At 38.8% G+C, this 16,801-nt stretch overlaps 1 protein-coding gene across 1 annotated transcript; it reads left to right on the top strand.

The window, feature by feature from the left end:
• The first annotated feature begins 4,852 nt into the window (after nt 1-4,852).
• Nucleotides 4,853-7,294, top strand: LOC143882300 (cytochrome P450 86A8-like). Its single transcript, XM_077385821.1, has one exon. The coding sequence runs from the start codon at nt 5,416-5,418 to the stop codon at nt 7,090-7,092; it is 1,677 nt and encodes a 558-aa protein (XP_077241936.1). The 5' UTR covers nt 4,853-5,415; the 3' UTR covers nt 7,093-7,294.
• The last annotated feature ends 9,507 nt before the right edge of the window (nt 7,295-16,801 follow it).

Genomic DNA, 16,801 nt, shown 5'->3' with positions numbered 1-16,801 from the left:
AAGTTTGTACATCACTTGTGATGCAATGGCAATAACCAATTTCTTTGAAACCCATAGTTTCAAAACTCTCCCGTGTCATCGTTGACTCGCCTGAGTCTAATCCCTTTTACCTTGGCTGCGTTCTTATCCAAGATCGTATTTTTTCATTCAAAGTCAATCAAAACTCCTTTGACTCTCCTGAGTTATGATCGCGTCAACTGAGTACTCCGCAGTGTCAACCAAGTATTCGACTGCGTCATGCAGAGTCGACTAGGATTTACTTTGTCGTATTTTTGCCGCATTCGAGTTTTAAAACACTGGTAAAACCGGTTTCCCTAGCATTATACTCTTTTTTTAATGTGGGACTAAAAGTTTTAGAGTTTAGATTATGATAGAGATTGAGAAGAATGGTCTTGATTAATTTTGGCTGAGAGTTGTCTCTTTTATGTTGAGGCCTAGGTGTAGTATTAAAATGAACTCTTGAGTTAATAAACTCCGAGAGGATGCTTAAGGAATAGAGAAATTGAATTAGTCGATGCTTAAGGAATAGAGAAATTGAATTAGTGGTGTCCATTTTTTGCCTCCACAAATTGAAAGGTTAGGATGATTCTATGGAGCTGATTTTTTGGGCGAACCCTATTTATGTGAGGGCCCATCACATGAATGCTTTGGGTCACCTAAACAATGTGGCCCCACTGTATTTTAAGCCCACATAGTAGATAAGTTATCTAATCCTCGGAGTAGGAACAGCCCCCTCATATGAATTAAATGAATAAGAAAAGAAAAACTGTGAATTGGCTTTCTGCAAAATTGCCTAGCAAAACCCATATATTACTTATGAAGTTAATCCAAATACTTAGGCCCTGTTCATTTAAGATTATTACAACCGATTGTAAGTGCCAAACTGATTATCTAATCATCGGTTTGGCACTCACAATCGGATGTCATAATCATAAAATTACCTGGCCTAAATTTTAGGATGGTCGACCGGAACATCTTTGAGCAAATCAACTATGAGTTGGCCAATTAGTTGGTCAAGCTGTAAATAAATTGGTGGGTCCTAGATTTGGGATCATACATGGGTTTCCTCGGGTTTGATGGGTTTTTGGGTTTGGGTCCTATTCCGCTTTACTATTTTAGAAAATACTTTGTGGCCTGAGTTTTGAAGACCTTAGGTGTTTTGAAATTTAGGTATTTTTTGCATAAAGCCATTTCACGGCTCACTTTTGCACGAGAGAACAACCACATTACTCTCTAGATTTTGTTTTATTCATTTACTTCATCTGAGGTGGCATCATCAACATATTCATCTTCAGATCAGTTTTGGGGCGAAAGTGCCAAATCATTCATAGACAAAATGAGATGACTACTGAGAAAGAAGTAATTCTCCAACGGTCCACATTCAATGTGTAAAAATTTATCAGTCTCAACAGTACTCAAGATCATTAGTTAAATTGATATCTAGGTGAATGCTTCATATCATCTATGAAATACCCCAAAACGTTGGACGTTTTGGAGGGGGTATTTTCGTGTCAAAAATAATTTTATTTATTTAATTAAAATAAACTGGAAACAAGCTAGTTTCCCAATATGAATGAGTTAGGGTTTTCAAAAGCCTGTTAAATTAGGACTCTTGAAAGCAAGAGTCTATAAATAAACTCTTAAGGCTACAGATTTTTGGAACTTTAAACCCTAAAGAGAATTTGTGTGGAGCTTTGGGAGAGGAGAACGAAGAAAAATCTTGGAAATCATTGATTTGGGTTGAGGAAAATTGGTTTTTCCCAGAGATATTCGCAATCTTTCGCGTTAGATACTCTAATCAATTGAGGAGATTGATAAATAACTTGTTAAGGTATTTAACATGTTTAAAGGAATAAGAAAGAAGGGTTTTCGGGTAGAAAATCTGAAAGAAAACTTGTGTTCTCGCGGGTTTTAGAAAAAACCAAATTGCAAGGTTCGGACACTGGAAGAGCTAGGGTCGAGCGCCCGAATACAAATACCCGGGAGGTATCCGAGAGGAGAAAAATCTCAGAGGCACCCGAGGGGGTGGCTTGGACGCCAGAAGGGGGTCCATGGACGCTCGGTTTGGACGCCCAAACACACCAGGAATGGTTGATTTTTGGATATTTTTTCAATAAATTTTGAGGGTACAGATCTGCCCCGGAGGACATAAATATTGATCCAAAATGTTAATTGGTGATTAATATGGACTGTAGGTGATACTACGCACTGATTTAAAGATCTTGTTCGTGGGAAATGATTCACATGAGTACCACAGGTGAGTAGACTTCTTCTACCACAGTTATTCTAATATTGAATATGATTTCTTATGCAAGTGTGCATGTTCTTGATTGATATTGACTGTGTTGGTATACACGAGGGTCAATATTCATGGTATGGTATTGATTCCTAGTTCGGATCTACCATATGCACGTATGTGCCAGTTGGACTTTATAGTCACAGTTTTTGCATCAGCACATGGTGTTGTCCAAGTGATGATGCAACAGTTAACGTTCCTTTAGACCAAGTGTTTTGCATGATTACTAGTGTATGAGACTTTTTCTAGACCGTCGAAGGAAAGTCACGATCAAGCCGCAATATCACTTTTCGCGGTATTTTCGAGGGTGAAATCCTGTACGAGATCGTTGGGATTCAGCTTCCTACGAGTTAGTAGACAGGTTCCATTGACTACGTAGTCTAGCAGCAGGCATAGTTATAAGATACCGTTCCAGTTACAGTTATGCATGTTTATGCCAGTTATACAGTTTTGCTAGCTAGATTGCTATGCCAGTTACAGATTTACATATATTGCCAATTACTCTGTTTTTATTAATTGGTATTATGTTATTAGTGTAGACATGTTTATTTCACTAGGCATTAGCTCATTCCATGTATTCTATATTACAGGTGGAGAACAGTAAATGTTTGATTTCGTGGGCTTGGGAGTGAGCAAGGGCAACAATTTAGGATTTATTATTCTTAGTTATTCAAGCAGTAGCTTTAGTTGGAATGAACAATTAGTTATTTAATTTGATTTAAATTGATGTAGTCCGTGGACAAAGATATTTAATTTCTGCATTGATTACTCTGATAGATAATTAATTGCTTAATTTTAGTAGCTCTGTTTATTGCATGGTTCTAGCGTGAATGCCTTACATATTCATGGTTGATGAATATGTGCCGCTGTTGTGTGCCTAGACCGGAAACTCAATTTGGGGCGTGACAATCTATGTATTAAATAAGTATATGCCGGTTTGGTATATCCTAACCATAGCTACAAAGTTTAGATTCATGAATAATTCGGCGTGGAAAAGTATTTGTCAAGTTTTGGGAAAAAATGCATGTTTATTTTATGGTATTTGCTAGGCAATTTTGGCTTAAAGCCATTTCACGGCTGGCTTTTGTACTTGAGAACAGCGACACAGGTTGACTTTTTGGAAAATTTTGTCTTATTCATTTAATTCGTATGAGGTCGCATTCTATCAAGCAAAAGCCAGCTGCGAAATGGCTTTTCGCAAAATTGCCTAGCAAATACCATTTTTTATTTATGATATGTGTATCTATTGTGGGATTTCCACCCTCTTTTCCAGCATTTCTACCCCACTCTTAATTGTCTTCTACTAAAATTGGCTGCATTTTCACCTCCTTTTGTTTGTCTTTTTCTGAAAATAATTTTGTTCACATGAAAAAACAAACAATATTGGAGGATAGTTAAATGCATCTATTTTGCTAGATTGAGATTTGCTAGGCAATTTCGCCGCTCGGTTTTGTAGGAGAGAACATCCACCTCATATGAATCAAATGAATAAGACAAAACCTTCTAAAAAGTGATCTTATGTGACTGTTCTCTTCTGGAGCCACGAAATGCCACCAAACAATTCCTGGCAACATATTTTTGAAGACACAACGAGACGGGGTCTCTTTCTAGTCATTATTCCAACTGCTTCTCGTAACACTACGAAATCCTTGCTAGATTAGGAATAATTTTCCCCATAGTAATTTTGTCTAAACTGAGGGGCTCCCTAATAGCACCGATGATGTAAAAGTCAAAGGCACTGAATGCACTTTCAACAACCAATGGGGTCGCCCTCGCCCTTTCACGTTATTTATACAAGGGCGCCCTTCAGTTTTTACTTCTTATATTAATTTAAAATTTCTTGTGAGTTTTACAAATAATATATGAAATGATATTTGAGTTTTACAACTTCTTCTTATACAGGGTTAGGATCAACCATCTAACACCCAGTCTCTCTACATATCTGAGGGTTAGGATCAATCTATGAAAATGATTTTTGCAGCAGAACCTATTTAGGCTGTAGCCCATCTAATTGGCGGTTTGGAAATGAGGAGTCCGATCATCAGAATACAGTAGTGCTGATAACATTTCCCTTTTGAATTTTTTAAATTATTTGGATAATTTTGTAAGTTGGATCCCCATTCACCCAAAAAACAAACATTGAATAGAATTCAACTTTAGTCATCTTAACGTGTAGGATCAGAAATTTGGAACTCTAATCCAATGAGAGAGAGAATTATCTCGTCGGTGGTGGGTCGCTCACCGAACCCCAAACAGTCACACCGAGAAAAAACTGACTCTTTCAAAAGACGTAGAGATAGAGAAAAAGAGAACCATTAAAATGGAAATAACTAGAGGGTGACAAAGAACTGGTGAGCGGTTTTCTTCTCCCATTTCCCCATTTTTTCCCAACCAATCTCATTTATTAACCCATTTTCATTCAATGCCAGAATTTAAGGAAAACTCCTTTTTTGCTGTAAAGTTAGGTGAGATCAGACTAAGAACATTATACATATAAAGTGTTCATTCATCATATAGATAGAGAGAAAAAAGAGAGAGACACCTATTTCTGGTTTTGTAGTAAAAGTTGGTTTTATTTAATTTCCCCAACGACCACTGGCTACATTTAATGGTGGTTTCAGATGGGTAGTGGATTTATGGTGGAGGTGAATTTGAAGAACAGTCTGTCATTAATAAATGCAACTCTTCTATAAATTCTTCATTTCCATTTTCCTCAGTTCCTCATCTGTTATTTTTCCCTGGTTTTCCGGCTAGATATTTTGGTTCTTTTCTAACTTGTTTTGAGGCTGACCCAGTTCGTATTATCCATTTTCCGACTTGGGTTTTTCTTATTCCGGCCTAGAAACCCATTTTCCGAAGTGGGTTTTTCTTATTCCGGCGTAAAAACCCAGTTTCCGACGTGGGTCTTTCTTATTCCGGCGTAATTCCTGGTTTTCCGCTACTGGGTGTCTGTCCTTCAAAACGGTAGTGGCGCATTCTCTGTAAAAAAGGGTTTTTTCCTTCTTTGTTTCTCGGTTTTCAGAACTGTCCGGCGAGAAAAGTGATTTCCGGCGAACGGAAAGTGGTTTACCGGCGTTGAAAATTTGAGAGTGGTTTTAGGGTGGGGCCCACATTTTCGCATGGAGATCTCATGGGGTCTATTGATTTTCTCTGTGGTCTCAGCTTATTTGCTGTGGTTCAAGTTCATGGCTAGGTCATTGGGAGGTCCACGTGTCTGGCCCCTATTGGGTAGCTTACCCGGGCTAATCGAAAACGTTGATCGGATGCACGACTGGATCGCCGAGAATCTCCACACGTGCGGTGGCACGTACCAAACATGCATCTGTGCCATCCCCTTCCTCGCACGCAAGCAAGGGCTCGTCACTGTCACGTGCGACCCAAAAAATCTCGAGCACGTGCTAAAGACACGCTTCGATAATTACCCTAAAGGTCCCACGTGGCAATCGGTTTTCCACGATTTACTCGGCGATGGAATTTTCAACTCGGATGGTGAAACTTGGCTTTTCCAGAGAAAAACAGCGGCTCTTGAGTTTACCACTCGTACCCTCCGCCAAGCCATGGCTCGATGGGTGAGCCGAGCCATTAAGCTAAGATTTTGCCCTATTTTAAAGACGGCTCAGCTCGAAGCCAAGCCGGTCGATCTCCAAGACCTTCTCCTTCGGCTCACTTTCGACAACATATGCGGCTTGGCTTTCGGAAAAGACCCGGAAACTCTCGCGCCGGGGCTCCCCGAGAACGGCTTCGCCTCGGCTTTCGATCGAGCCACCGAGCTGAGCCTACAACGCTTTATTTTGCCTGAGTTTATTTGGAAGCTGAAGAAATGGCTCCGGCTCGGCTTGGAGGTCAGCTTGAGCCAAAGCCTAAGCAGTATAGATGGCTACCTCTCCCAGGTCATCAATACACGTAAGCTAGAATTGGCTACTCAGCATGAAGGAGGGGTCCCACATGATGACTTGTTATCAAGGTTTATGAAGAAGAAAGAATCCTACTCAGATAAGTTCCTCCAACAAGTGGCACTCAATTTCATCCTAGCTGGACGTGACACGTCATCCGTCGCGCTGAGCTGGTTCTTCTGGCTAGTGTCCAACGATCCGACGGTGGAGGATAAGATCGTGCGAGAAATATGTACGGTCCTGATCGAGACACGTGGCAACGATCCGATTAAGTGGGTGGAGGACCCACTTGTGTTCGAAGAGGTGGACCGTTTGATCTATCTCAAGGCTGCATTATCGGAGAGCCTCCGATTGTACCCATCGGTGCCGGAAGATTCGAAGCACGTGGTTTCCGATGATGTTTTGCCGGATGGAACTTTTGTTCCGGCGGGATCCGCGATCACTTATTCGATCTATTCAACGGGGAGGATGAAATCTATTTGGGGTGAGGATTGTTTGGAATTCAAACCCGAGAGGTGGTTAACGGCCGATGGGAAGCGATTTGAGCCGCACGATTCCTTCCGATTTGTATCGTTCAATGCTGGCCCTAGGATCTGCCTAGGGAGAGACTTGGCTTATCTACAGATGAAGTCTATTGCGGCCGCGGTCTTACTACGCCACCGGCTCACGTTAGTACCGGGCCATCGCGTGGAGCAAAAGATGTCTCTCACATTGTTCATGAAGTTTGGGCTCAAGGTTAACGTGCACCATAGGGACTTAACGCCCATTGCCGCAGACCTCGGCAACATTGATGGAGTAGGGATTCCGGCCGACAACATTGCCGAAGTGGGTATTCCGGTGTCTATTTCCGGCGGCGACCACACCGTTTATAAGAGTGTTAACATGGTAGCTGGGGTGGCTTAGGGAATGTTGGTTTTTTGTTAAGTTTGTGCATATGTTATGATGAGTCTGACGATAAGGGGTGGCTGCGATGAAAGTGAAGATACAGAAATTAGTATGCCGTATGGGTAAGAAGACTTTGTAATGCTTTGTTGCACATTGTTATACGTATATTGAAATAATTGCACAATTATTTTAGGGTTTTCTATAAATAAATTTGTATTTGAAAATGATCAGCGGGGCCTACCCGATCATCGTCAAATGAACAGTCTAGATGACTGGGACCCAATATCTAGTTTCATACTTTATAACTCCTCTTTCCAGTTTTTTTTTCTCCCATGAGAAAATTATCACCCATTGAGAAGATCTGGACCGTCTGTTGATTGGATAAGCCGTCCGCTAAAATTCCACTCATCGGGTGATCCTAACCCTCCATTTTTGGTTTTTAGAATGATGGGGTGAATTAAAATTTAACCAACAGCTCAGATGGTATGGATTCAAGTACTCTTCTCATGTGAAGGATTATCTTATGAGGTAAAAATAGAGCCGCATCTTACAATGATCCATCTGAGCCACATCTTACAATGAAAAGTCTTAATACCTTACATTGTTGTTGAGGAATTCTAGACTACTGAGGGAGCCCTTGCAAAAAAGCAAAAAAGAGGTGAAAGAGCTCTTCTATTGGCTACACATCACCATCATGCATTAATAACGGTTGAAAAGTCAAACATAATGGTGATGTGCAGCCAATGAGGGAGCTATTGTTTTTGTTGGACCCAATTGAAGGCCTTGTGGCCGAATATAGGAAAAAAATACTATGAAATCAAAAGAAAGAAAGCGAGAGGGGAAGAAGAATCTCATTCCGATTCCACATATACTTTTCTTAGAGTGGCCACCTGAATTTGTTCTCTTGCGAGTTTGGGTTCGTTCAGTGGTTATGGGATTTTGGAAACCGTCCAATAGAGATACGTTTCTACATTCATACTCAAAATTATAAATGTCTTCTTAAACCTAAAAAGGTTACTCTGAAATGAATGCAATAATGACTAGTTATAAAGAGAACTACGAAAGGGAAACATGGAAGATGTTAAAGGGCTTCATAATTCCATATGTTTTTAAGAATGATAATAAAACAATTACTTTCTGCCAAAGTAGGCATACTTAAAGTTCCATAAATTGGAATAGAAGCTTGAGAAATAGGCAAAAGATAGAATATAGCACAAGAAAAAAACAAACTAGACATCTAGGGGTAAAGCACAGTTTCGGTGCAGGCCACTAGAGCAGTACCAAATCGAGGCAAACTCTGAATACTAGATATGACCCCAAAATAAAATAGGTCAAGGTCGGCATGTGAAACGATGGGGGATAAACTTCATCATCGAGAGGGAAATAACCTGGATCAGCACTCTGAATACTGGATATGACCCCAAAATAAAATAGGTCAAGGTCGGCATGTGAGACGATGGAGGATAAACTTCATCATCGAGAGGGAAATAACCTGGATTAGCAGCTCAGTAAATGACCGCTCAGTAAGTCGGCCTTTAGACAATGGGGGATAAACTTTATCGTTGAGGGGGAAACAACCTAGATCACCAGCTAAGGCACCTAAATGGCCAATAGTATTTATTATGGTTGTTCATTATCTGCGTATGGTCTTTTTTTCCTATGTGCTCATTAATTATGTCTTGGCTTTTTGTTCAAGGTTTCTATTTAGTGGCCATGGTTACAAGCAATAACTCATTGAATCCATCACTTGGGCGAACTGAAATATCTTAGTAGCCAGAGGAAAAGAAAGCAAAAGTGATTCTCGTAATAGCTGCTAGGTAGCGAAATGGGAGCAGCATAAACCATGAAAATAGGATTGTGGTATAATAATACAAGTGTTGTGTCAAAAGCATCACTAGTTTACATTCTAGCCCGAGTAGCATGGGGCACGTTGAATCAATCAAAATCAGTGTCTACTAATATACATAAAATTTTTAAATTTCTCAAACATGAAAAGGTTCTCTAAAATAGATGGAATAAAGACAAGCAATAAAACTAACTACGAAAGGATAATGTAGAAGATGTTTGCGTGCATCTTCATATCCCATCTTTATGGATTGAAGTGAGTGAAGACACCTAATTTTGTGGCACCACAGTGAGCCACGTGTTTTTAGGAAAGAGAATAAAACAATCACTTTTTTGCCTAAGTATGTTAATCTTTATTTAACTAAAATTAATGCGGAAGTTACCGCCGGCCATGGTGATTAGAATCGAAGATCACGAATCCCTTGAACTTTGGCGAACCATGAACATGATCACTGCTACGCACGAACAAGAGACATCTGCTAATCTGCAAAAGTCCTTAGAGCTCGATCAATTGAATCGCATGTACAATTTTCCTCTCAAATTAGAGACCCTCTTTATGATGAAACTTTAGCTATAACGTATGAGTGTTGTTCCCATCAAACGCAACCAATATTTTTAGAATTTTGAATACACGTACTTGTTTCCTTCCATACCTCAAACACTCACGTATTTAAGAGTTTCAAAACACTTGGGATTTATCCCTGAGACTCCCTTTGTAAATAGAATATAAAGTAGAATGAGGAAACCCAACGTTTTTTTCTTATGTGGGACCCAACAATGTGGGCCACACTATAAAATCCCAACAAAGTAGTCATACTTAACCTTCCATAAATTGGAAGAAAAGAATGCCCAAGAGGCAGAAGATAGAATATAACACAAGAGAAAGGCAAAAAAGAAATAAATACAAATACCCCATCGTAGGGTTCTGGAGTTTCTTGTTGTATTTCTAGGGCTTTTAGGGTTCCTAGGCTTCAAAAACTCTAAGTACTTTGAAACATGAGTGTCAACAGCACACATCATTATCTCCTGCTTTGGGACAACAAGTGTTAGGTCAGTCAGGGACAAACTAACTTTTCTTAGCATGTCCCTAAAGATGCCTTCTTAATTATCAAGGTTATGGGATCATCCGATCATGGTGGGATCAATTGCGATGGAGGGGTTGTTCGGATGTTAGATTTCAGAGGCATTGATGGTTTGAAACATGAGTGTCAACACCATACATCATTATCTCCTGCTTTGGGACAACAAGTGTCAATTCAGTCAGGGACAAACTAACTTTCTTCCCTAAAGATGCCTTATTAATTATCAAGGTTATGGGATCATCCAATCATGGTGGGATCAATTGTGATGGAGGGGTTGTTCGGACGTTAGATTTTAGAGGCATTGATGGTTTACAGAGAGAGATTATCAAATTCAAAAATAATTAGAGAAATGCTATGAGATGAGAGAATGGAGAGGGAATGCTTTGATATTTCTTCCAATAAGAAAATCACTGTGTGACTGTGGCAGAATCAAGACTTATTCGAATGAATCTCAAGAGGGAGGAATGGGTTCTTCTTATAAAAGACCACACATGCCTTTTGGCCTTCATAGCCTTTCACCATAGCCTTTCATCATGGCTTTTCTCATTCCTTTCACACCCCCTCACACCGTTGAATCTAACGGTCACTCAACGGCTCATTCGGTTACATCTCCCACCCTACCACTGTCTCACCTGCCCTCATCCTTAGGTGTGATCCACCTAACGATGCCCCCACGCCAAGTCATAGACTGAAGTGGAAGAACATCGACACCATTTCCTATTAATGCACGAGCTCATGCATGTTGCAAAAGCAAGTTTGAATATTTTATTATTATTATTAAAAATAAATACATATATAGATAGGAAACCATGCATAAATTTTATTAAATGCAAATGATGTTGGAAAATTATTTTACGACGAAGGTTATTTACCCATTCATCACATCCATCTGACCGAGAGCAGATATCACCTGATTTTATATCAGAAATTTATATTCCAATGAAGGTTATTTGCCATTCATTGTCCATTGGATCCCTCAACAAAGGTTATCTGCCCATTCGTTACTCTTTGGATCCACAACGAAGGTTATCTGCCCATTCGTTGCTTCTTACGGATCAAAGGATAACTTGCCAATTGATCATACACCACGATTTCACCACACAATTCATTGTGTTTTTCGATCGTAATACGATCCTTCATAGGGATTTAACCTACAATGAGGGTTATACCCTTCCATTGCGGATTTGCCATACAACGAAAGTTCGTTGCGGATTTTCAATCGAAGGCTAACTAGCCACCACGATTGATTTTCTCCTATGACCATTCGTGATGTAACCAAACAATCATCCATAGGGATTTAACCTACAATGAGGGTTATAATTTTCCTTCCATTACGGATTTGCCATACAATGAAAAATATTCATTGCGACTTTCCGATCGTTAAAAAGCTACCACGATCGCTCGTCACCTATGGTCATCAATCGCCTCTCAACCCCATGGAATAAATGTGCCTCTTAAAATCATCTATTCTAATAGGTTTTGTCAGTGGGTCGGCGATCATCTCCTTAGTAGGCAGATATTCCACTGAAATTTCATTTTTCGCATACACATCATATATAAAATGATATTGATGTTCAATATGCTTTCCTCTAGTGCCAATCTCACCATTCTTTATGATGGATATTGCTGCTTGATTATCACAATAAATGTGAATAGGATCGCTGGATATTTGACCTAGATTAAGATCCTCCAGGAAGCGTCTTATCCATATAGCTTCAGATGCAGCTGCATTACAGGCAATAAACCCTGCTTCCATAGTAAACTTAGCAACACATCATTGGTTTTTGCTTGACCAGGATATTGCTCCTCCTCCTAATAGGAAGATATACCCAGATGTTGATTTTCTGTCATCTGGGTCACAAGCTAAATCAGCATCGCAATATCCTACAACTGACAAATCATCACTTTGATATGTCAACTTATAATTCAAAGTACCTTTAAGATATCTCAAAATTCTCTTAACTACGACCCAATGCGCAATTCCAGGATTACTTTGATATCTACTCACAAAACCAACTGCAAAACTTAAATCTGGTCTTGTACACAACATGTCATACATTAAACTTCCTACTACCTGACCATAGGGTTTGTTTTTCATTTCAGTTGACTCTTCGTCATTGGAAGGTGCCATGTTCTTTGATAATTTGGTACCTTTGTAAATGGGAGTATCTATTGCTTTTGACAAGTCCCTTCTAAACTTCTTTAGAACTTTCTCTAAGTAGCTTTCTTGAGACAAGCTAAGAAGTTTGGACTTTCTATCCCTAGTTATTTTAATTCCTAAGACAAATGAGGCTTCACCCATGTCTTTTATTTCAAACTGGGACTTTAACCATAATTTGACTTTCACAATCATTAGCAGGTCATTTCCAGCTAATAAGATATCATCAACATACAATGACAGTATAGCAAATGAACTCCCATCTTTTAAGACATATACACAATGGTCAAAACTATTTGGAATAAAACTAAATTTTATCACAGCATTATGAAAAGTATAGTACCATTGCCTAGGGGACTGTTTCAATCCATATAAGGACTTCTTCAACTTATAAACTTTATCTTCATGTCCTTCAATTTCACATCCTTCAGGTTGGATCTATAAATTTCTTCATTTAGTTCTGCATTTAAGAATGTTGTTTTAACATCCATTTGATGGAGTTCCAAATCAAGATATGCCACCATTGACATAATTATTCTAATGGATGTAAATTTGGCAACTTGAGAATATGATTCCTAATAATCTATTCCTTCTTGCTGTGTAAATCCTTTTGCTTCTAATCTAGCTTTATACTTATCAATTGATCCATCTGGCTTGAGTTTTTGCTTAAATACCCACTTACAACCTATAGCATTTCTATCTTTAGGTTTATCTACTAGCTCCCACACTTGATTCTTCTCTATGGAGTTTAACTCTTCTTGTATAGCTTCTCTCCATTTGACTGAATCAGGAGATTCTAATGCTTCTCTAAAAGATGAACGCTCATCGATTTCACTTTCATTTAGAAAAGTGTAAAAATCTTTAAATTTTGATGAAGGTTGTCTAACTCTTTGAACCCTAGTTGTTTCAGGTTGAGGAATACTCAAAGGAGTTTCAGTTTCTTGATTAACTGGATCTTTTTCTTTATTAATTTCAAATAACTCTGTTAGTTTGCTAGGGTTTCTTGTATCTAGTGACTCTACTAGAAAATGAGCATCTCTGCTCTCGACTAACCCCATTGATCCATCATCATGATGAATCACAAATCTGTATCCCTTAGAATTTTTAGGATATCCTATGAATGTGCACTTAATAGTTTTACTACTTAGTTTATCTTTGTTTTGACTAGGCAGTAGTACATGAGCGCTAGAACCCCAAACTCTAAGGTTACTTAAATTTGGTTTAAAACATCTCCAGAGTTCATAAGGTGTCACTTGTATAGCCTTCGTTGGAACTCTATTTAAAATGTACATGGTTGTTGATAAAGCTTCACCCCAAATATTTGTGTTAAGATTTAAATGGTTTAACATAGACATAACCATATCCATTAAGGTTCTATTTCTTCTTTCAGCTACACCATTTTGCTGCGGTGTATACGGTATTGTGGTTTGATGTATTATCCCACAAACCCTACATAATTCGTTGAATAGTTCTGAACAGTACTCACCACCTCTATCCGTTCTAAGGATTTTAATTTGTCTACGTAATTGGTTTTCCACTTCCTTTTTGTATTCTTTACAGATATCAAATGCATCTGATTTCTTTCGTATCAGATAAACATACCCATATCTTGAGTAGTCATCTATAAATGTTATAAAGTATTCCATTCCTCTATGGGTTTTTACATTTAAGGGACCACAAATGTTTGAATGTACAATTGCTAAGAGTTCAGATGACATTTGACCTTTACGAAAAGGCTTTCTAGTCATCTTTCCACTCAAACATGGTTCACACGTAGAGTATTCTATTTCCATTTGAGGAATTAAACCATTCTCAGAATCTCATATGTCATATAAGAGGATCAACGACATTAAAAGATCCATCAAAATACTCAGAAGAAGAAACACTTTTATTGATAATTCCAGAAGATACATCTAACTTATACAACCCATCAACTTTCTTTCCCCAGAACAAGATTTTTCCATGTTTTCCAATAGAGACTTTCTCTGATCGGAAACGAACTTCAAATCCATGTTCGTCCAATAGAGATACAGAGAGAAGGTTCTGTCTTATTGACGGAGCATACAATACATCAGAGACAAGGAGATTATTATGTCCAGGTATCTTCAAATGGAGTATGCCTACTCCCATCACATCACAGTAAGTGTCGTTACCCATGAAGATACGATGATCGCTAGCTTTCATTTCCTTCATCTCTATGAAGTTCTCTCTGCTTTTAGCCACATGTCGAGTGCAACTTGAATCAATCCACCAAGCACAATCGTCTCCATCTGCCAACCCTTGACTCATTTACATTTTTATCCGTTTTCTTTTTGGGACAGTCAATCTTACAGTGTCCAGGTTTGCCACAATTGTAGCAGTTTCCCTTAAAGTTCTTATTGTTCTTGAACTTATTATGTCTAGGTTTGAATTTTCCCTTACCTTTTCTCTTTTTAAAGTTGTTCACTTGGGGCTTGGTATTATCTGAAGAAGATGGGACAACTATCATTGCTTCTGACTATTTTCTCTTAAGTCTCCTTTCATATTCCACACTTAACTTTAGTGGAAGAGTCCTCATGTCAACTTCTTGACCCATGAGGCAGGGAGACTATGAAGAACAGTCGAGACATGCATTTTTTCTAGAATGGGATTTCCTACAGCTGCCAGTTCCTTAGCTATCCTAACATTTTGTTAACATGATCCACTACAGACTCCCCTTCTTTCATTCTAGTTGAATTAAACTTCTCAATCAATAGTTGAACATATGATTCATACATAGTACCGTATGCCTCAACTATTGATTCATACATTTCCTAAGTGTGTTCATATTCTTCATAGATTATTTCTAAATCTGGTTCCATGAAAGTTAATAAAATGGTTCTAGCGGTTTTATCATCTGCAGTATATTTTTCATAATTTCTTTTAACCAAATCAGAAGCTCTTAGTGAGGGTTCTCGTGGTGGATTAGTAGTCAATATATAGTCTACTTTCTCTTGACTAAGAATGTGTTTGATCGTACGTTTCCACAACGAGAAATTTATTCCATTAAATTTCTCAGTTTTACTAAGTTTGCTACTTAGAGCCTTAGAAGCCATGGATTTTTTAAAAAAATTACTGAAAACAAATGTATCAAGGTATAGATACTGACCGGATTGGCAAAATATAATAGTCACTAACTCCTCTATGGTTGAATCCCTCTGTGAGATTGATATAGTGCCTTGAAAATGTTACCTCAGAGTCCTTACTTTATTTCTTTGCTGAATCCAAGCAACTCAATCATTGTTTCAACTTTACTGTCAGTATAAAGTCTTCCACAATGCAAATTCAATGCCTATTGCAGATCTTTGGTCGTAGTCTTTGTTCGAGTCTTCAACAATATGTGTATTTGTCAAAGGGAAGAGGGTGTATTTAGGAAAAACACTATGGCAAGGAGTGTAAATATCAAAAAACTAAGGGGGAACAACAAATATCAACATAGATTCCTCTTTGTTCTTTGATAACCCAGATCAATAAAGTGATAATGGTCTTTGCATTTGAAGAACCAAAGAGAGAAGACAAGAGCGAATGCCTAGCGATGTTAAAACTGGTTCCCACACTAAATAAACAAGGAAAGAAAGAAATGTTTCTTCTTCTTCCCTGAAACTAAAAAGAGGTTTTAATCTGTTAGCCCAAGGTTTCCATGGTTTCAACCATTCACCTTTACCTTGTTGTTTTGATGCTACCAAACCCAAATTGATTAGTCTTTATACACTAATGTGTTGCTTTGTAGTGTTGTGTTTTGGACAGAAACTTTACATGTCATATCACCATTACACAACACAACTCAACACCTGGCTTGCATATCAACATGCACAAAGGAACCAAAGAGTTTGCACATACATTGGAGACATCATCCCTGGAAGAGGTTCAAGTCAAGAGCTCAAGTCAAAGATCCCACAAGCATACCTTGCAAGTGCCAGTAGAACCTTGGAGATGAACTAGTATTGGTGACCTCCTCATGGACCATTGAAGATGTTCAAAGAATGGAGGAAGTCACAAGACCCAAAGAAAGTTGAAGAGTTCACTCACAAGTCAGGGATGTCCAAGAAAATGCTAAGGAGCCAAGACAATCTAAGAAGACTCAAGGTTTTATTCTTTTAGATTGTATTGGAGTCCTCTTGTTTAAATGTATTTGCACTTTGAAAAGGTTTTCAAATGGTTTTCATAAACAAATTTAACATCTTTGGAAACCATCTACACTTCCCAAAATGTATTTGACAACCTTTGACAAAAGCCCAAAGCCCTAGAACTTTAATATTTAAAATCAAATTTCAAAGCAGGGCCAGTCGACCGGGGTATCCGGGCGACTGCGGTAAGTGTGCTGGAAATCCAGCACCTACTGAAACATAGTAGGCCGATCGACCCGGGGTCTCCCAGGCGACTGCGGATCTGTTTCTGAAAATCCAGAAACAATCCATCATGGTTGGGCCGGTCGACCGCCATAGGGCTGGGCGACTGCAGATAGTCCTGGACCGAAATTAAATCGTCCAGAAAGCCCTCATCGGGCGACTGCGACAGGTTCAGTCAACCGCGGCAGTTTGAATTTTGAAAATAAAAAAGGATGGCCAATAGGGCGGGCGACCGCGACACCCTTGTCGACCGACCCCGTCTGGAAAACTAGCAG

Source organism: Tasmannia lanceolata, unplaced genomic scaffold, assembly GCF_043159265.1.
Source record: "Tasmannia lanceolata isolate RefF3 unplaced genomic scaffold, GAP_Taslan_0.1 ptg000007l, whole genome shotgun sequence".
Lineage (NCBI taxonomy): Eukaryota > Viridiplantae > Streptophyta > Magnoliopsida > Canellales > Winteraceae > Tasmannia > Tasmannia lanceolata.
Note: the sequence above shows the minus strand (reverse complement) of the source record. Positions and strands in the feature narration are given on the sequence as shown.